General features: G+C 34.7%; 2 protein-coding genes across 2 annotated transcripts; both read right to left on the reverse strand.

Moving 5' to 3' along the window:
* Positions 1-6,471: 6,471 nt before the first annotated feature.
* LOC116121989 (protein FANTASTIC FOUR 1-like) lies at positions 6,472-7,565 on the reverse strand. The gene has a single exon (XM_031407896.1). The coding sequence runs from the start codon at positions 7,539-7,541 to the stop codon at positions 6,558-6,560; it is 984 nt and encodes a 327-aa protein (XP_031263756.1). The 5' UTR covers positions 7,542-7,565; the 3' UTR covers positions 6,472-6,557.
* A 4,089-nt stretch (positions 7,566-11,654) lies between these two features.
* LOC116122021 (probable transmembrane GTPase FZO-like, chloroplastic) lies at positions 11,655-19,066 on the reverse strand. The gene is made up of 11 exons (XM_031407928.1): positions 18,435-19,066; positions 17,597-18,156; positions 17,408-17,476; positions 16,349-16,546; positions 15,353-15,484; positions 14,815-14,901; positions 14,252-14,689; positions 13,983-14,150; positions 13,119-13,349; positions 12,198-12,313; positions 11,655-12,072 (listed from the first exon to the last, which is right to left on the reverse strand). Exons 1-11 carry the CDS (start codon positions 18,952-18,954, stop codon positions 11,790-11,792), a joined length of 2,802 nt encoding a protein of 933 aa, XP_031263788.1. The 5' UTR covers positions 18,955-19,066; the 3' UTR covers positions 11,655-11,789.
* Positions 19,067-21,449: the final 2,383 nt, after the last annotated feature.

Consider the following 21,449-nt stretch of genomic DNA (forward strand, 5'->3'; position numbering starts at 1 on the left):
TTTTTCTACAAAAGTTTTTATTAACCCCCCTAATATTTAATTTTATTTTATATTAGTCTCGGTTCCTGGTTTCTGGTTCTGGTTTCGGTTCCTAACTATAAGAATCGGAACCGGAACCCCATAGTAACGGTTCCAAAAATTTGAAATCGGAATCTACCCATTGACGATTGGTTCTGGGTAGGAATCGGAACCAAACCTAAGGTACCCATCGGTTTCGGTTCCAACCGGTTCTTTTGAACATCGCTAATAATCATAATCATAATGATAAAAAAACTGTAAGAAGATGACTCTTTTTCTATTGCTCATAGACAAAATTAATTGAATTGATCTAGTAAAAGATATAGTTATACTAAATAAATTATCTCTATTTTGTAACTATTTTGAGTGGATGACTTGAGTAAACTAAAATTTAAACATAGAGTAGTATTATATTTCTCAATAATATCCAAAATCTATATTTCAAGTGATATCGTCTTATGTTCTCTGTTTTAAAACCCGGATTGGTTCGATTAGGACCCAGTAGGCTCTCCGGTCTGGTTTAGGTTTTAGGGGGTTTCTTCTATATTTCAAATTTATAGGGACTGACTTGTAATTTTTGGGGTTTTTTTTGAATATTTTAAAACTTTAAGGACTAATTGAACTTTTGGGTCATTTTTAAAATAAATTAAAATTTAAAAGACTAATTGCAATTTTTAGGGATATTTTATAATATACTAAAATTTAAAGTTTTGATTTACAATTCTTTTAAGAATACTTTTGTTGTTGATGTCATCGGTCTAATTAACTCGATCACCTTGCGGGTTTCACAACAGATAAGGTTATAAAACAACGCTTATGTGACACAAACATGTTATTAATCACTTAGACTTTTAGATGACACATCACTTGTGGGAATGGTTTTCAGATGAAATTCTAAATAAATGCAAGAGACCCACAAATAATTAATGAATTAAAATTGGAATGTTTGTTTGGATTGAAAGTTTGATAAAAGAGGAATTGAATGAGGTTGGTGACATTTAAAGTAGGAAATGAAATATGAATTAAAACACGTGTGGAGAGCAATGAAGTTGAACACATAAGCATGTGGTGGAAAGAAACAAAGATTGGCCAAAGGAAAGCCGCAGATACACTAAAGAGAGATGGAATATAGGCGTTGCCACGATGAGCAAAGGCCGACCACCACCCATATTTCCCTCTCTCACTCGTATAATATAAGGAAAATAATACGGTTATCAAAAGAAGTGTACCGAATGACGTGGCACAATTCTGATCGTTGATTAATTATAAATTTATAATTAATCAACGGTCAGGATTACGTTATATCATTCGGTGTATGAATTCGATGTGTTTCTTTCTGTAACTATAACATTACTCATAATATAAAGTTTTTATTAGGTGCTGATCATTACAAATATGTCAAGTTTCAATCAGGTATAGATTTATGTGGTGCATTTTCAGGTTAAATATATATTGGGGTTTGTCCTCCACACACAGGGACAATGGGGACAAGGACAACTCAGTGGCATACAATTTAATACCAGGTCAAATTGAATTTGTGAAAGTTGTCCTTTTGTGGGCTTCGTGGGTTTTATTTGTGTCTAAGGTTGGGTGGACACAGTGGTGGGGTTGCTTTTTTTTTTTTTTTTTTTCTGTTTTCTATGTCATTTATTTCTTCAATTCCTCTTTCTTCATTGGTAGCATTACCTTATACTACAGTCTGCACCCAACAAAAACTAGCTTTTCCTCTTTATTTTTTTTTTTTTTTTTTTCTGTTTTCTATGTCATTTATTTCTTCAATTCCTCTTTCTTCATTGGTAGCATTACCTTATACTACAGTCTGCACCCAACAAAAACTAGCTTTTCCTCTTTATTTTTACTATTTTTCTTTCTTCATTTCTGATTAAGCCAGAGTTTGCCAATGGAGCTTCCATTAATTTATTATAGTGCATGTTCTTCTTCCCAACATGTTTGGTATTATTAATCTTTCAAGATAGAATTGAAATAAATATGATCACTAATACTAATGTGTGCCAAATATTAGGGGTGAGCATGGCTAAAGGATAGAACTGGAACCAAGAATTTTTGAGTCCGAGTCCAGTTTCGGTTCCTATGGTGTTGGAACCGAGAACCAGAACCGAAACAGATACCGAGATTTAGGTACCCGAGTAGGAACGGGATTAAATTGTAATTTTTATCAACTGTTAGGATGTATTTGTTAGTTTTCAAAATATAGGGGGTAACTAAAATTTACCCGAGTACCCGGAATCGGAACCGAAACCTATGTTTCATATTCTGGTTCTAGGTTTCTCGAAACTGAAACTGACCGATTTCGATTTCGATTTCGACTACAAACCTTAGGTACTAGTTGGTTCTAGTTTCTTTAAAAAATATAGGGTTTCCAGAACCAATCACCCCTACCAAATATTAATCGATCATAATCGAACTAGTCTCTTGCATATATTAATATTATTCACCAAAATTAATGAAAGCCTATAGATTAAGGCCGCTATCCGCCATGCATATTCTTCTTCGTAGCTTCCCGAGGTCCCAAATAATATTGTCCAATATATTGGGTTCTCTAGTGGATTTAATAATTGAATCAGAATCTTTAGCTTTGATTTTTGTCCATACAATTACTTCACCATGCATTCATATTTTACCACCTCGAATATTCCTTGGAATTTGGGAAGTTGGAATTTTTTCATATTGCACTAGTGGACAGTGATAATAAATATTGCACTAGTGGACAGTGATAATAATATCGGTGGAATGAAAATGACTTTGTTGGGTGATTTTGTGATTTTTTATTTATTTAAATCTCTGACCAGAAAAAATATTTTATTATCACGTCAGTTATATATATGCGAATTCGGTTGATTCACAACTCAATTTTATAAATTTTTTCTTACAATCTTAACAAAACAGTTCACAATTATAAGAGAAAATAGTTCACAATTAAACAGACGAAACTCATTTACAAACTAATCAATTATAAGTTATCACGTCAGAATTATAAAAGAAAAATTATAAAATTAGATTATAAATGTAATATCAATCTTTCACCTTGATTATTTTCATACTCAAACCCATACTGACTAAATCTTCCAAGGAGGGTTGTAATCTGTGGGCGTGAATACTAGAAAGCTTACAAATCCTTTCAAATACTGACTAAATCTTCCAAGGAGAGTTGTAATCTGTGGGTGTGAATACTAGAAAGCTTACAAATTCTTTCAAATCAATAGGCTTATCATCACACACAAACTATACATGGATTAATGCTAAGATCGCTCTCTGTCTGTAACTGTAAGTTGCACTCAATTTCATTTCAACTGTTGCCCAGCTGAGTGCAGTGAAAGAAATGAAGAGGCAAGAGTAGAGATAATCAAAATAATTAAAGTCTAAAATATGTGCGTTACTGAGTCCTCCAGAGTGCAAATCTACAAGCATGCAACGTGAACTCTCCATGGAAATAGTCACCCTTTGCACGAAGCCTGCAAACATAATTATTCAGAGAGAAACTGACTTACGTATATACGACCTTTCCACACGGTTAAACCATTCCCATCCTTCATAACACTACGTACATTAACAAAGAAATTCTGTCTTGATGATGATGATTCACAGTACTCTATCCTGATTTAGGGTTCATAATTGACGCAAAACATGGGCGGCGCCAACGCATGGGCGGACAGCCATTAGTGGCCTGCAAGAATCAGGTAAAAATATTAATCTTGGCTAGTTTAATTAAGAGTTTTAATCCTATAAATAGTCTAAGATAATCAGTGAATTGATATATATTTGTATGTATAGGTAAGTGATAAAGACATTTCATTATTATGTCCCAGACTATTCAAAAGTGTTTGCATTTTCACATGCACATATGTTGAAGAGGTTTGTTCTTGATATTTAATGCTCTCTTCAACCAACTTGCAAAATCAAATTTAAACCTCCAAATGGTTGGCAGGTGTACCCAACTCTGGAAATTCCTCAGACTACTGTTGACACTTAACTACCCTACTGTATATATCATTTACATCTTCAATATTGAATCTGAGAATCTCTTCCATTTTCATCAGAATAAATTTGCAAAGAGAGCATCTATATCTTCGGTTGATGCTATGGGTATTGACGTCAATGTGTTGTGGAGCGAGGAACAATAAAAGCAGTTTAACCCTAAGGATTAGCCTGATGGTAAAAAATATTTGCTCCATTCTTCGAGTTTTTGGGTTTAAAATTTAGGACAATCTATCATAATAACATTGTGGTTTACTTCATCTTTCAAGTTTGTAGAGTATTCAATAGATCTCGAAGATTAGTTAAAATATATAAAAAACTAGAAAGAAAACTCCAATTACCAAAATAAATAGAAAAAATGCAGTCGGTACTGTGTCATGTTATCTTGTCCATATAGCTAAGTCCATTTAACAAGTGTTTGGATGAGTCATGTACACTCAACTCAGGTAGATATCAGTATATTGGCATACTGGCATAAATGTCCGTGCCATGGGTCACTTTTACCGAGTCTTTTATGTTGAGTATAAAAAAGGACACTTTCTCCTTCGTTTGTATGTGACCAACCAAAACAAAAAATGAAGCAAAAAAGCAAATACGTACCAATCGAAGACGAAGTCAACAATTAAATTAAACTTTCTCAAATTATTTACTTATTCATGTACTCTGAATTGAACCAAATAATATCCACTAAAATTATAGATCTGAGCATCATTTTGTAACTCATAAATTGACATCAGATGGGAGATATAAATTGTAGCATGTGAGAATTAAAATGTGGAGACATGGCGATTGCCTATAGATTTTGCGTACCTTTGTGAGATGATATGTTGAGAGAATATGTGCCTATAACTTTTATAAGGTTCTGAAAGCACATATCCATGTTGACAGTACACATGTTGTGATAATACCTTAATGTATGGATGCCCTATCTCTACACGATTGGATATTGTCCTCCTCTTTTCAAGGAATGTTTTACTACTTTTATATTACTTCCATTTCATTTCAATTCCATCTCTCTTAATTTCTCTCTTTGGGTTTGTGGTTACCTTTCATTGATCACCAATTCTATATCCCTACCTACGGGTGAGCGGTTCCGAATACCTTGTACTTTTTGAAGGAACCGAAACCTAGAAATCTAGAACCGGATCCTAGAAACTTGGAACCGAAACCTAAAACATAGGTTCTGGTTCCAGGTATCCGGGCTAATTTTAGCTACCCCCTAATTTTTAAAAAATGATAGATAGACCCCCAAAAAATTACAAAGACACCCTCAATAGTATACAAAAATTATAATTCAATCCAGATCCTATTTGGGTACCCAGATCTTGGTTTCGGTTTCGGTTTCAATATGGTTTTGGTTTCAGTTCCCAGTTCCAGCACTATAGGAACTAGAATTGGACTCGAAAATTCCTAATTCCAATTTTCCAGAACCAGAACGAGACCCTAATGGGGCCAGTTTCGGTTTTACCCTTTACCCTATCCCTACCCACCTCGCCAAATGGAGTTCAAAGAATTACAATGAGTACTTATCGTGTTACCCACCTCATATGGTGGTGCTCAGACTTGTCCGTACCCCACTCGACGAGTTGGAAAGGAGATATTACACAAACCCACATCAAAATTTACTCCAAACTTCACCATCTTGTGCGATGAGAATTAATTGGTAATTGTGATGAAAGAATGGGGCCTGGCCTGGGCTAGGGAGCTGGGGGCCATTAATTCATTACATTGTGTGATAGAATGGTTAGAAGGGTGGTAAGAGAAGAACAAAAGCACATGGATAATCATGTGTATGAGCTCAGTGATGCTGCTATTATCGGACCCAATCTTGATTGTTATCAGGCATTCGTACTCTGATGGTACACCCCAACTTGCAATTTCTGTTTGCCATTCCGCCACTTTTTCTACCAAAATGCGCTCCTCATCTCAACCTTATCATCATAACATTACATCATAAAACTGATTAGCTGATAGTGAGAGCCATTTTCTTTATGTTCCTGTTTTGGGTTGTGGCGGTCGATTAATGTACACAAATATCTATATTGCAAGCAATCTCAATTATGAGTGGAGGAGGAAAATACCAGTACCCTTTACTTTCTGCACTCAAATATTCAAACTATTCTCTGACCTTTTCTTCTCGAAGATGTATATATATATATATATAAATACTGAAGCTAGCCCTCTTGCTTTTGCAGCACAGGTACAAAAAAAGTGTTAATTCAGAATTCAAAGTCCATTTTAATGGAAAAGTAATGGGTGAATTGTAATAAAGTTCTGTTGTTAAGGGTAGTTTGGGAGCATAATAAAATAAAAACACAAGCACAGCAAGAAAGAAAAGGACCTGAGAAAGAGAGAGAGAGAGAGAGAGAGAAATAGGACCAAGTCCAGTAACGATAATAACTACCATTAACATATTTTACGGAATCCATGGTACGGAAATCTACAAGGCTAAAATTATTGAAAAAAAAAAAAAACCTAAAAGAGAAAGCGAGCAATTCCATATGGTGATGAAAGAGAGAGAGCAAGAGGGTAGCTTTGAAAGTTCAAGTAGCCACCCAATATGGCTTCCAATTAAGCAGCCCTTTGTTTCCACGTTCACCTTCTTTGCATCTGCTTGGCATCCGCAGATTTTCACCCTTAATTTTTTTATTATTTCCTTCGATATCCTCACCCCAGTCAGCTTCTTCTTCATCTTCAACTTCTTCCTCGCCGAACTCTTCTTCTTCTTCGCCGAACTCTTCTTCTGCTTCTTCTTCTTCTTCTTCTTCTTCTTCTTCTTCTGCTTCTGCTTTGTCAGAAACGTCCCTCATCAAACAAAGCCTCAACCTTCCACCTCTGCGTTCTGCATGAAAGTAGGTGTGGGAAGGAGAGACAGTGACGGCTTCTAGAACTAGACGCCCGCCTTCGCGATGAGGCCTCACTTGAACTCCGGCAACAGATGTTAAAGGAGGAGGAAAACTAGCACAACGGTTTGTTCTTTTCGTCACAAAACTTAAACTCGGAGGCGGTTTTGTGGGTTCTTGTTTTGTATAACAAATCTCAGGTTCTGCTTCCGGTAAAAACATGGAAATGTCATCACCGTTTTGACTCACTTGATCACTACCCGTCTCGCTGAACAGACTCTCAGTGCACATTTCAAGGCTCTTCGTGCTAAGTGAAGTAGCCGCACGTTTAACCAGAGGATGAACGTAAACTTTGTCAGTCTCAGTATTAGGAGAAGTATAGTTGACGCACTTGAGGAAACTCCAGCCTCCTAAGTCAACAACTTTTTCACTTTTCACGTCACAATCATGGCTGTTTGTGTTTGTCTTTGTGTTTGCGTGGATGAAGGACTTGTTATCTTCAGTGTGGGACTCAGTTTTGAGGGTATCAAGAGAACTGAAACAAGAATTAGAAGGAGAATTTGATCGAGAAAACATGGATTTGGGTGGAGCCAAACTGAGCCCCAAAACACGTGGTTCTTCGAAGCAAGGCTCAAGACATGATTGTAACCCTTGACAGAAACTTGAGGAGGACATTTTCGTCATCTAAGAGAATATTTACTATTTTTTTTTTTTTTTTTTGGTGAAAAACAGGGGAGAAACAGGGGAGTTAGAATGTTAAAATACTATAAAACTTGAAAGAAAACAAAGGGTTCTTTGTAAGTTAAGATAAGATAAGTGTACTGAGAAGAAGAGAAAGAAAGAAAGAAAGAAAGAAAGAAAAGAGTTCGCATGAAAGGGAAGTGAAGGGTTGGGTGCAAATTTATAGTTGAAAGTGGCCTCAAACTGTCCAGTATGAGAGAGGAGAACTTTTTTATGCCCACTAGAATTCTATTCATTTTACTCTGCCACGCATTTAAAGCCAAAAATAAATATGATGAAAAATTGTAATTCAACTAACGTCAGGACACATTTTTTGTTTTCCCATTTAGTTTATAGATTTTTTGGATTTAGGGTTTTCTGATCCGTCTCAATTTCTTGCCAAAAGAAAAAACAGACAGACAGACAAGAAAAATACAAGAAAAAATTGATCTCTTTTGCTCAAAAACTATCTACCAGAAACTCAATAAATTGAACAAACTTTTTTAACCGTCAGACCCGACTGTTCTTACCTTGTAAAAGATAAAGTTGTCTTTATTACAACAAAGTGTCTGATCTTTTATTTCGAAACCCAGATATATGTTGCCTGTTTCTTTAAGATTACAACATAACTTTAGTTGATTGTGTTTTACAAAGGATGAAAACTAGTTCCATAATTAAAATCACCGACTCCACCTTTTTTTACTCTTGGCATCTCACCAACTTTATATTGAGAGAGGTGGTCAAATTATATAAAAATCTTTTGAGTGATGTATGGTATGCAAGGTTCCGTTTTAATTTAATATCAAAATGGATGGAGGCACTCAAAAGAACCAATTATCCTCTAAAATTTTATTAACAGAAATTAAATTATTAAGTAATCAAACCGACCACAATTGAGAAGAACTCATTGGTAGACACTAAAATAATTTAATATCTTCGGTCTCCCAACTTTTCTTCAATTCAACAATCATGAACATAGATTCCAATCATAAATTAAGAGAAATCACTTTTTCCCACCCAAGGTTTGCCTTAATAACTTTCCCACCCAAAAAGTTTTCAAACCCAAAGTTTATATTCCACTACTACTCAAAGCCAATTCCGATGGCAAAAATTCTCTCCGTAATCACTATTTGGACCTTTGGTCTTCTCTTTATAAAACTTCTCTCACTCCGACGTTTGATTTCTCGTCGATTATCGGTCATTGCAAAGTTAGGGTTTTCTCTTCTTGGTTGATTTTTGGCAATGAATATTCAATCGGTCACCACCATTCGATTCATCGGCCTCCACTCTACAAAACCCCTCTTACTTTAACTCATGGTAACTCAATGCCGGTTAAGAAAGTGAAATGTATTTTAGGTATTAATGGAATATAAACTTTAGGTGGGAAAGTGGTATTTTGAAATTTTTTGAGTGAGAAAGTTTCATTAGGGCAAACCTTGGGTGGGAAAAAGTCGTTTACTCAATAAATCAACATCAAAGTATAGTGGTTTTTCTAAGTGGAGAAGAAGAAGAAAGCAACCATCTACTAGCTTTTGTATTTTTTAATTCAAGTAAATGCCAAAGCTGTACGGATATGTTTGTTTGATTTAAAACACTCTTAAGTTTGTCTGGTTTAAATTAACTAAAGACCCTTCTTCCACAAAACATTTTTGGTTATTGAGTTAGCTTGCTCCACTGTTGAAGCTCTGAATTATTAGCTTTGTGTCAACTTTATCATAAAACATGAGACAAAAGAATATATATGTATATATATTGAACCAATAAAAGGGCGTAACGTTGAAGGAATATCAGTGCCTGCGCGTGACAAGCACAAACTCTTCTTATAATTGATTGGTATTCGAATCTATCACAACCACAAGAAGACTACTGAAATTTAACATTTCAGATTGAATTTGCCAGAAGATGAGACTGTTACCCTTACCCCTATTCCACTTGCAGTCGCAGAAGACATCAAGTAGTTCAATGAAAGTAAAAGGAAGCTATAGGACTCACAGAACCTGCCGTGGCTGTGGCCTGTCATTTCGCATATAATATTCAGTACTTTCTGTCATTTCTCCTCTCTGTGTTGTCGAGCGCTTATTGAAGAGCAGAAATTCACTGTTCTATCCCGTTTGATATTTGAACGAATTTTGATTCTTTGAACACTTCGTATATATCTTAATTATGTCATCATCAAAGGGCTACTTCACCTGAAGAAATATCTCCAACTGAATCAATTTTGCAACACAAAACTAAATCTATTGCGAACCAAAAACGTAAAAGCAAGAACTTCATGAAAAGAAGAACCAAAAGATCGTCAAAATCTTTCATGTGAGTTCCGCCGCAGGCGCAGTCAATTTCTCAGTTGATTGAGAACCACTAACTTGTTTTATTATTGCTTTGGGGCAAACACATTTGGAAGCAACAAGACTGTCTGGTTTTATAAATCAAGTAATCAAAATCTGTACAACATTACACCCCTAAAATCTTTTGAAATCTAGATATGATATTCATGTCTTATGCCAAATTATGTAATCCTTTCAAGAGAAATACTTTCAAATTACCTATCTCGAGTTCATTTTAAATGAATTATGCGATAGTTTTAATATATGGATTAGCCTTTAGAAAAAGATAAAAGAATTAATTATATAAATATATTTGAAAATATATGTTATTTATCTGTTTATTGTATAAAATACATCAAAATAATCAAATTTTTTGTCTATTTGTGATCTAAGGACACCGTTAAAACAACTTAAAAGTATGGATTGCTTTTGGAAAGTTGATGGGAATATGGCTTTTGCAAACTCTCTCTAAGCCCTAGCCATCAAATTTGCTTTTAGAATGCGTTATTTAGATTTTGGCAATCAAATTATGGGAAAGGGAGACCTTTGTGAACCAAGAAAGGGGTCGCTTTGTATTATCAATAATCCTTTCTTGTTATCAAAACCATGAAAAAAAAAAAAAACAAAATTTAGGCCTCCATCTCCATCTCCATCTCCCTCTTTCTCTTTTATGTTACTAATCTTTTTAACTTTCGTTTATTTATTTGTCTACTTTGCCAATCTTTCGCTAAACAAGATGATGGCATCAAAATCATGCCTCACACAAACGTGTCAACAGCAATGTGCAGTGTGAGAAACTTTTGACCATGATTCTACTGCCTTTTTAGCCCATTGTCTCGCTGCAATTTTCTTAAAAAATAAAACCCATGTAGCATACGTGTTGGCGGGTGATTGGTTACCGGATTTGGCCTTTGTTTGATAAGGGAGATAATTAAGATTATTAGTAGCCTAAGACAACTTTTGACCTTTGATCCTACTGCCTTTTTCACTTTTTTAGGCCATTGTCTTATTAAAAACAATTCAAACCCATTTAGGATACGTGTCGCCAGGATGCCGGATTCGGCCTTTGTTTGATTAGGAAGATAATTAAAGATTAGTAGTAGCCTAAACAAACATGTCAACAGGAAAATGCTGTGTGACAACTTTTGACCTATAATATTCCACTGCCTTTTAGCAATTGTCTCTTTAAGGTTTTCTTCAAACAAAAGGATCCACTGCCTTTGTTTGATAATTAAGATTATTATTAGTAGCCTCAGACAATACTTTATGGACGGTTTTGATTTGAGAGATATCATTGTGTTGTTGGAACTATTGGAATCTCAACTGGCACTCATTAATATCATATTAGTACTAGTACTACTGCTTTGGGAAGAAATATATTTTTTCTTGGTTTTATAAATAAAACGTATGATGATTATGAGAGTTCCTTTGTAGGGAAAGTTGCCAAAAACTTTAAATATTAACCCACCAATGAGGAAGAAAATTGAGGTAAATGGTTAGGGTATCCATCGACAAAAATAGGGAAGACAGGAGGAATAAGCTTTAATAGATTTTTTTAATTCGTAGCTTAGGAACAACGTAATCAAAGTGTTTCGTTCAGATTTCAATGCGTTATTCTATGTAAAGATCCTCATCTACATTAGCTAGAGAATGAAAAGAACAAAAAAAAAGAGAACCTAATTGAGAATAATCTCTGTGAATGATAACAACAGATCAGATCTTATAAAATCACCCAATCTCATGTATGTATTAGTTTCATTCTAAGGAAATATTCTTATTTTTTATATCGATATATGATACACTTGTCGTCCAGAGAAAAATCAACAGGAAAAAGAAAAAAAAAAAAAAAGGAATGCCCAAGAAAATAATGACAATAATAATGAAAGTGTCATGAGACATGAATATTTTGGATTTCGACTCGTAGGGTTTGAAGCTTTTTCTGGACATTTGATAGTTCATCTTGAATCTGTAGAAGTTTGTCTAGTCTGTGTTGTGCTGCGTCTTGATATGGTCTGCCAATTTGTTTAACAAAATTTTCCAGATAACCAACAGTTACCGAGAGATCTTTCTGCATTGCCACTTCGATTTCACGCGACAATCCATCTGCAACTCTATTAACCTTTTCTATCATTCCTCGTCGCCGAGATGGAAAATTTGCGATTGCTATGTACCTTATATCAGAACAAAGATTTTATCAGATACTGGGAAACAATACAATTTGCAAAGCACATAATGAAAACAGAAGCACTAAAATATGAGTAACAAGGAAATGTGGGCGAAGTCGAATAGGTAATACCCTCCAGCAGAACAAAGGCCCAGAGCAAGAAGGTCTTCTAAAGTGGTAGGCAACACAGATGTTAAAAGCGACGCAGATAAACCAGCTGCTCCGAGTCCACCAAAAGTCCCCAAGAACTGAAATCAATGTGAAAATATAATTCATCAGGTTAATTGAACCATGGTTCTAATAGAACAAAATAAATTTCTTGGTACAGGAATACCAAAGTAATTACACAAAAAAGGCAAAATAAATAGATCGTGATAAGCCATTGGTATTCTCAAAGGATTCATATTTCTGTTCTAAACAGGAAACATACACACACACACACGTGTTCAAACATATTACTATTTAAAAGTCACAGAAGAATGAATAAAATTTGGTGTTGTAAATACAAAATGATGATTCAAGGATTTCAAGATGAGAAATATACAGGGTTAGGATATAACACATTGAGGACTCTCCATGAAGTAAAGAAGAAACAAGAGTTCAATACTACGTGAACCCAAAAAAATGAACAAGAGTTTGATATTACAGTCAGGGAAGTTGCATGACCATATTTGTTCATAGCTCCGCACCAGCTTCTTAAACTATTAGACATATCTCAACACAACATTGCATCACAAATTGATTACCAAGTTATTGGTTCAAAGGTCACTGGTCTTCCCAAAATACATATTTGGACTTAATAAGCATGACAATTAGCTAGTTCACTGTGGCTAAGAAAACAAAAATATATCTAAATAAATTTGCAGCATTCTATCATATGGGTGAACTTTCTTTGTCAAAGAAATTACTAAATGGAGATGCCAACTTCTTGTTCAATTAGGACATACCAGTTCTGTAAATAACATTAGACAATTTTGAATTCACATTGACTTATTTGTTGTTCAATTCTTTTGGATAATCTTAATTCATCATCCTGTAGAGTTTCGAACTTACCACTTCACGTATTTCTTGCTCAAACAGTTTGGAAGTAGCACTGGCACTGAAGTTCTCTACAACTTTCAAGCTGACTTCGTCAACTTTTGTCACCAAATCGTAGGTCTCCAGTTGCAGCTGAGTTTTTGGAAATACAAGTGAAGGCCATCTATTCTCAAAAGATTCCTTGTACCGTCTCCCTTCACGAGCATTGTTTGATTGTAACCACATCATATATTCTCCCAGTAATTTCTGTAAGCCAAGATGATATTAACATGAAAGTATCAGTGCAGCTCAAGGAAAAATATTAGAATAGAAAGAGCTGTAGGAAATGCAATCATCAAAAAATGAAATTTTCCATTGAATACACCAATGAGGTCAAGGGTAAAAGCCTTGCATGCTCTAACACCACAAATTTTAGGGATTCATAGAGAAATAGGAAGGACAACAAATTTTATGAGGAACAATTGTTGCTGAATCTGGTCTCAATCCTCCGATCCATTACGCGCTACGGGTCACTCTTCCTTTTCTTCTACTCCATTTTCTCTTGGTCTCTCATTCTATCCCGGATTTTCCCTCCACTCTCAACAATTTTTTTCTTCTTCTCGGTTCCTCTCTTTTTTTGTTTTTTCTTTTTCTCCTGAAATTCTGGCCTTTCATTTAATTTTAACACACTTGTAAACCGCATCAAATCAGCCCAACTGACTGCTTTTGTTTGTACTACTTGAAGCAGCCAAGTCATCAGCTGCTTCAGGTTTCCAAATTTGCTAGATGTGGTTGGCATCAGGTGGCTCAAATCCATGTGTTAAATAAAAATGAAACCTAAATGCACAAACTTTTTTCCAACATCAACTTCAACCCAAAACCCGGGTGAAGAAAACTTACTCGTGCATCTAAGAGTGCAGGACCAACTATGTCATATTGAATCTGTGAGGTAGCTGGCATTGTGGCAGATTTCTCCCCTCTAAAAATATATGAGCCAACAAGATCAAAATTTGACAATTGCAGAGTAGTTGCTACAAGCTCCACAATACGTGATTTTGTGGCATCAATCTGCAATTTCATGAACAAGCTAATTCATAAACAAACACAATTTAAGGAATATGGGCAATTTGCCTTCATGATTCAGGAAACTTATATTTCTGAAACAATACCAGTGATAAAGTTTGTTTCCTCCAATTGATGCTCTCAATTTCCATCTTCTTCGTATATTCTTTTACACTATCAATCATTTCATTTGCCAAGGTCAAATCCTGCTTAGCATATTGGCAATCTTGTCTCAGACGAGTTTCACAAGCAAAAAGCAAACGTTCTGTAATTGCAATTGGTGTTTCAAGTTTAAGCTTTATTCTATCCATTCCAGCACTCGTTGACGCATCTAAAAAGCTATATAAGAACTTTTCAAGTTCATCAAAGCTATTGCTCCAATGAGACCCCATGACAGATAATTCTCCATAGTCTTTTCCAACAGCAGAAGAAGCTGAAAGTTTAGTTTCAAGGGTAGATCGTGCAGACACTGGATATACTATTACATTTTCAACATTCAGCAACTTCCGTGTATTATCCTTAATGAATGATATAGCTTCCTCAAGCTGCATGAAATCATTTAAACACAGAAAGAATTAGGTGTCAATTTAGAAGCTTAAGTTGCAAGAAGTAGCCAACTTAGGAGTCTCCCTGTAACAAATATCAAGTACAAGAAAGTGCAGAATTAAACCTCAAAAGCATTCTGATAGAGGTCTGATTTATTCAACACAAACACAAATCTTTTCTTCCACTGCTGAGTATAACGAAGAAAATCCACCTGGAAAATAACACAAGGATTGAAACTGACATCAGTAACAAGTACCACTTAAAGATGTTATCTAAATTAAAACAATGATAAAAGTCACATAAATCTTTAAGATATTCATATTTTTAACAGCCAAACCGAAAGTTTCTCCACATATGAAATATGTACCAACGCATATTTAGAAAATATGGTTAAGTTTTCAGAATGAATTTTTTTTTAAACTTCAGGCTCTAAATTGTAATGAGTCAACAGATCCACCAGCAAGAACTTTCAAACTTCACTGTAGTTCCACTTCCAGTCACAGATAGGGAATTTGAGCATAACTCAATAATGTTTTTATTTAAAATAAACAAGGAATGCAGCCATAGAAGCCACATATGCCAATAATATCAATACAATGTCTTTCACAAGTAAAAAACATTTTATAGTAAGCTGCCACATTGACAAGTGAAACTAATCATACCTCACTTTCAGTCAATGGACGATCAGCAGAAATGACAAAAATAACTAAATCTGCCCGAGGGACAAATTCCTCAGTAAGGCGTTGTTGCCTTTGCAGAATCACATTAGTCCCAGGCGTATCAACAATAATCATCTGCTTTCAGAGAGAAGAAATAAATCAATTTCATCAAGCAACAAAATATCTGAAAAGGGCACAGAGATCTATTTCCAGTAAACTACTGCAGTTAAGAAAACAGACAGAAGAAATAACGAAGACATGGATGTCATTACTTCTCTGGTTTCACTACATTTTTTATACACATAAAATTATGTATGCCTTCCCCTATTAATGCCAACCCCATTAAGAAGCTTCATTTTTCACCTGAAATATATTTTCTTTCATGTATATTCAGCAGCCTGAGTAGATCACATGACAAACTTGACCTACACAATTCCTTTTATGCATCTTTAAATTTTTGTAGTTCAATGGGTTTTATTTTTAAAGCAGTTATACTCTCTTCTATATGCAACTCACTCTGTTAACCTATGTTCTAGAATCTTTAGTCTTTACCCACTTATGGAAAAGTAACCTGATGTCACATTCAAAGATTACAAATATGTTAATATGTGAAAGAAAAACATAACGTGTGAACTACATTATCTATCATATCACTTTAAAGACGTCTCTGAAACAGAGCAATTATCACCCTGATTTCACCACACAGGTTCATTAGAATGCTATGAAACATGGTATACTCAAATATGCAACTTCTTTTTCCAGCAACAGCAAGCACAAGAAAAAGAAGAAACTCTATGCACATAACAGATTAATACAGTATAGCAAAAATCAAACCAACTACCAAAACAAACTTTGAGAGAAGCATGCATTTCTGTCTAGGCATGACCACTACAGGATAAATTTGAGATAAAGCTTACATGAATAACAAGCACACCAATGGGATTTGAACACCTAGAGCTGAATTCAGAAGCATAGCAATGAAATATCAACACAACTCACTTCTTTAAGAATTGGAGAAGGAAGGTAGCAGATGTATTGACCATCTGGATGCCTTTCACATCGTTGTTGCTCTTCAGAATCCAGGTCAGAATAGCGTAAGAAAGTGATCTCATTAGTTGTGGGAACAACCCCTTCCTTGAGATACCTTTTCCCCAGAAGTGCATTAATAACAGATGATTTACCAGAGTTGAACTCACCCTGGCAGCATATAGGAAGATAAGAAAATCATAGGAGAACTTACAAGGATATTAAAGTTCTATTGAAATACATGGCATGAATAACAAAGAGACCGGCATATAATACTCAATGATCTCATCAAGAAAACAATTTTCTATTTTCAGTTAACGAACTTTGTTCTTTAAACCTTTATCAAAAAATGAAGAAAAATCACACAACATACATTAGGCTTTAACCACAGATTTTGTTTGCAGCATCAACATCAAACATATGAAACTCTTTAATATTAAACCTTAATTGGAATAGTTTTGACAAAGCATAATCGAAGATGACATTCTCATTCAAAGAACAGAAGGAAGGAAAACACTTTAACAGGACAAAAGGAAAAATACAGATGATACAGCACATGACGCTTAAAACAAAAATCATTTAATAACCGGGATTAAACAGAAGTGTTGAGCAGGTGAATAGTGGGAAAGACGTAAGGATCTGTCATCTGATGATACATGTTCTCCTAAGCATAGTAAACGGCAGAACAAAGTTTGTGACTACACCTCCTGATAATCAAGGTATAATCCTTGTCAATCCAACTATTTATGATATTTCTACAAAAGCATCAATGAAATATGACCCCATGGTTTGATCTATGACTTATGCAACGGGAAAAAAGCTTATTATGCGAGATATGAGAACAGCACAAATAGATACTGGAGGCATACTTTCAAAACTCTATAGTTTGTTAATAAAGCATGGGGACAAATAACAAGGTCTATTAGTCCTAGATCCTTTAAAATAAAGAGAAAAGGATTTATTTGAAATTCAGAGCTAATACCAATGTATATCCCTGGAACCAGAATTTGTTGAAGTTCAGCACACAATTACCACTATAACCAGAAAAAATGGCTCATCAAGTTGAGAAACCGCATCAATGAGAAGAGAAACCTCCTCCATCTATCATTAAAAAACCAATTTCACTGATTCAAGATCAAGTTATTGATTAAAAATAAAATAAATATTGAATTATCTGAAACAATTAACTTGAGCTACCAAATACTTTAATTAAAAGATCACCAGTGGAGCAGCTTTCTGGATAACATTTATTGCTTCAAGCAGCACTGATCTCTCACTTTCTATGAGCTCTTTTTCTCTGTCTTCCAATTTAACAAAGCCAGCCACCCTCTCTTTCCCATGAAAACTATTACTTGCATCCAACAATTTGAGTTTACTGAAGCTTTCAAGCTCATCCTGAGGTTTCTTATTTATTGCATAAATGGGATTAAACAATTGGCTCAGAACATCATTGGTAAACAACCTCAACTCCTCCAAGGAAACAACCAAACCACTTGCACCTGATTTAAGAAACTTGGACATTTCCATGGTCGATGATGTAGCCTCTCCACGTGAAGCATTTGTGAGAAAAATAGGTATCTTCACATCAGCAAACAAAGAGTTGTCAACCAAATCAGCATCTGCCCCCTCTCCTAAAGCACATATAAGAAAATCAGCACCTTCAGAACTAGACGCATTTAAGGCAGCATCCGTACTTTGCACATTCCTACCCACTAAAGGTAGAACTACAGATTCAGACCTTGAATCCAACATAGTGTTTCTTGCAACAATAGCCGGAAGACCTGGAACAAACACATCAAAAGCTTTTCAATGTAGAGTTCAAGTAACAACTACAACAAAACTGCATGGCAAAATTTTGGTACTTGCAAAACTAACAAATGAAAATCCAAATTCGTAAGCTAATCTGCTAATCATCGGATTTTGTCATACATTGATCAAAGTTGTCAACAGAATTACTAATAATTATCATAAGTCCAGCCAAATTCAATAAACCTAACTCCACAGTTTTCAATTCAGCATCATAACAGTAGTGTAATTACATAAGATAAGAATTATTTACCTTGATCAGAGAGTACAACTCCACTCGCATTGACAGCAGCGGCGATATCCACGCGCTCCGAAATCAAAAAGTACGCGCGGTCCTTCACAAGTGACTTCAACAAACAAGCAGCTTCATACACGCTCTTGCCACTAGCATCGCCACCATTAAGCACGACAATACCGACGAACTTCGCCACCGCTTCATTGATCAAATCCAACACATTACCTCCGGCGAGGACCTCGCCGGGCTCCAACTGGAGGACGACATTCGGCACCTTGATTTCGGGGCGCTTGTAACCGCCAGGGTACAGCGTCCTCGGGCGCTGCTGCTGCTGATTTTGCGAAAGTAGAGGGGGAGTGTCGTCGGAGAAGAAAAACGACTTGTCGTTTGAGAGGGATTTGAGGGGAAAATGTGTACGGAGTGGAGTGGATTTGAAAGAAAGGAGGGGAAAAGAGGGAGGGAAGAGGAAGAGGGGAGAAAGTGGAAGTAGTGCTGTTGTTATAGTTGAAGGAGTGTGGAAAGAAAGGAGCGGTTTCATGGCCGCGAAATTGTGAGTGAGTGAGGTCTGCTGAGTATGTTGTAAGAGAAGAGAAATGGAGTTCCAATTTTGTAAGAAGATTTTCGTGTTATCTTCTTATCCTCTTCAGAGGAAGCTGACTGGTGTATATGGGACGTCCCCAAATTTTCATATATAACCGTAAAAATTAGAATAATACTATCGTTTACCCAAAAAAAAAAAATTACAAATACCTTACGTGGTAAAAAATAAATGGATTAGTGAATTAAGAGTTTGACTTTTTATTTTACTTTTTCCTTCATTTTTTATCATTTTACTTTGTAAGATTCTTTGCAAAACACAGTATTATTGTAAATATAGTACGAGTTTTTTTCGTAAATAAATAACAAACAATTCTATATGTATAATTAAATCACAAAAATTCTATCATAATCACTATAATAATAAATGTCCAACCAATTTTATGTTATCTTAAAATAAAGAAATACAAAAATTAGTAAATTAATATATAAAGAAAAGATTCTTTGATGTATTATTAAGAGTCATAAACTTGGTTTTTCGTTGTTAATTGGATGGTCAAAGGTTACTCAATCGTTAACTTAAGATGGAGAGATAGTGAGATACTTTAAAATGATCTGGACACTCTCAGTCACAATATATATATATATTGAAAGATATTGAATTTAGAATGAAAGCTTTCTTTTTTAGAGCTTTGGAAGTTATATCAAAAGAGAATGAAAGAGAAAGTTTTAGAATGGCTTGATAAAGCTTGGTCATATTACACGAATCATTTAATTTATAGAAAATCTTATCTCACTATAGCATTACATGAATATTATTAAGTGAATATTTTAATAACTTTTTTTTTTAAAGAGCATTAAATGTCTCTTTGCAGGGAATCTCTGATCTTTAATGTTATGTCAGATATTCTCTGAAGCTGATGTCAGTTTTTGGGCCAGTCTTCTTTTTGAGAGAAGCGGTAATTTCGAATGTTTGAATAAGTTAGATGATTCCATAACAGTCATCTTCATTGCTCTGGGCAAGGTTGACCGAGGCATAAGAGCTCTGGTAAGATTCTTCTCCGTCTTCTTTTGGTTCCTTTTCTTCAGGACTTCAATTGTATCTAAGAAGGTTTAGTTCCTACAAAATACTATGAAAAAATACTAGAATCTGCTAAATCAGCCAATGGCTCAACACTTTTTATCAATTACAATTATCAGATGTTAAAGTTTGTAATCAAAATATTTGTTTAAACACCTCATTTTATTAGTAAAAAATTTGAGAAGAAGTATGATACTAGGAACACCCTTCATTAGTTTAATACAACCATTTATGGTGATGATTCGGGGATATCCACACAAATAATGGGGGAAGTTCTATCTTCAACTTTATACACAAACCCATCCAAAGAAACCTTAATATCTCCAAAAATACTCAACGTCAAAGAACTCAAAGACCACCTCAAGACATTCTTCACAACCCAGATGGAAGAAAAGGAAGCAGAAAAGAAGAAGAAGAGAAGAATCTTACCAGAGCTCTTGGTTATTGTGTCCCTTCTGATATAGAAATTTTGGTTTGGGTACTCAAGTATTGTGTCCCTTCTGGTATCAGAGCCAGTGGATTTAGGATTGTTTAAATTTTATTTATTAATTATTTTGAGCACCAAGTCTTTTTGGGTTGTGTAGGGCTGTAGGATCTAACGTTGTAAGTCCCGTGACCAACCACTGTAGGGAAAGAAATAAGTGATTCACAAAATGGAAAACTTTTTCTAGATCAATGTCTACTTCCAGTTAATACTAGAGATGAACAGATTGTTCATCAAGAAGAGATTTGTATAAATCAAAATGATAATATAATTGAAACAAGTCATGATTGTACCAAAAAGATAAACGGGTCATAAGACCTCAAGATTTACAAAACATTTTGATAAATGGAAAAATTCCCAAAATTTCTATATCAGATGTTATAAGAAGGAAAATTATCAAGTCTCAATGAGTTAACCCTTTAAACAAATCAAATACATTATTAAAACAGAAGGAAAAACTCTTAAGATAAACAATTCTACTCAAATAACTCAATTCTCTTAGATAAACAATTCTACTCAAATAACTCAATTATTATCTAAAGAAATTGTTAAAAAATACAAAAAAGAGTTATAATTATCTTCATACAGGACTTGTTCAAATAGGAATCAAACCTTTCAGCATTGAAGGCTTGACTAAGATTTAGAGATTCTCTATTAGGAACAATAGAATCCGCTATCCAATGGACCAATTTATTTCAATTGTTATCCTGATTTCACAATCTGTTAGATGATAAAATATACTAGACGTTTTAACTTTAAATATTAAAACGTTTAATTATGACTAAAACCGGGAAACCATCCCTATAACAACCATTTATAGGATTCAATATAAAATGCAATCAGCTTTTGAATCTAGAGCCATTAATATAAAGGCCACACAGTGTTATTTCAAACTGATTTAACAAGATTAAACATAACAGTTCTAAAAAGA

Source organism: Pistacia vera, unplaced genomic scaffold (genome assembly GCF_008641045.1).
Source record: "Pistacia vera cultivar Batoury unplaced genomic scaffold, PisVer_v2 Contig130, whole genome shotgun sequence".
NCBI lineage: Eukaryota > Viridiplantae > Streptophyta > Magnoliopsida > Sapindales > Anacardiaceae > Pistacia > Pistacia vera.

What these genes read in the sequence shown, in the direction of transcription:
- LOC116121989 (XM_031407896.1), bottom strand. Translation starts at nt 7,541, where the DNA reads ATGACGAAAATGTCCTCCTCAAGTTTCTGTCAAGGGTTACAATCATGT.
- LOC116122021 (XM_031407928.1), bottom strand. Translation starts at nt 18,954, where the DNA reads ATGAAACCGCTCCTTTCTTTCCACACTCCTTCAACTATAACAACAGCA. An exon ending in TCTATCAGAATGCTTTTGAG is followed by an intron (nt 14,690 to 14,814) that starts GTTTAATTCTGC and finishes GATTTCATGCAG; the next exon opens with CTTGAGGAAGCTATATCATT. An exon ending in GGCCTTTGTTCTGCTGGAGG is followed by an intron (nt 12,073 to 12,197) that starts GTATTACCTATT and finishes TTCTGATATAAG; the next exon opens with GTACATAGCAATCGCAAATT.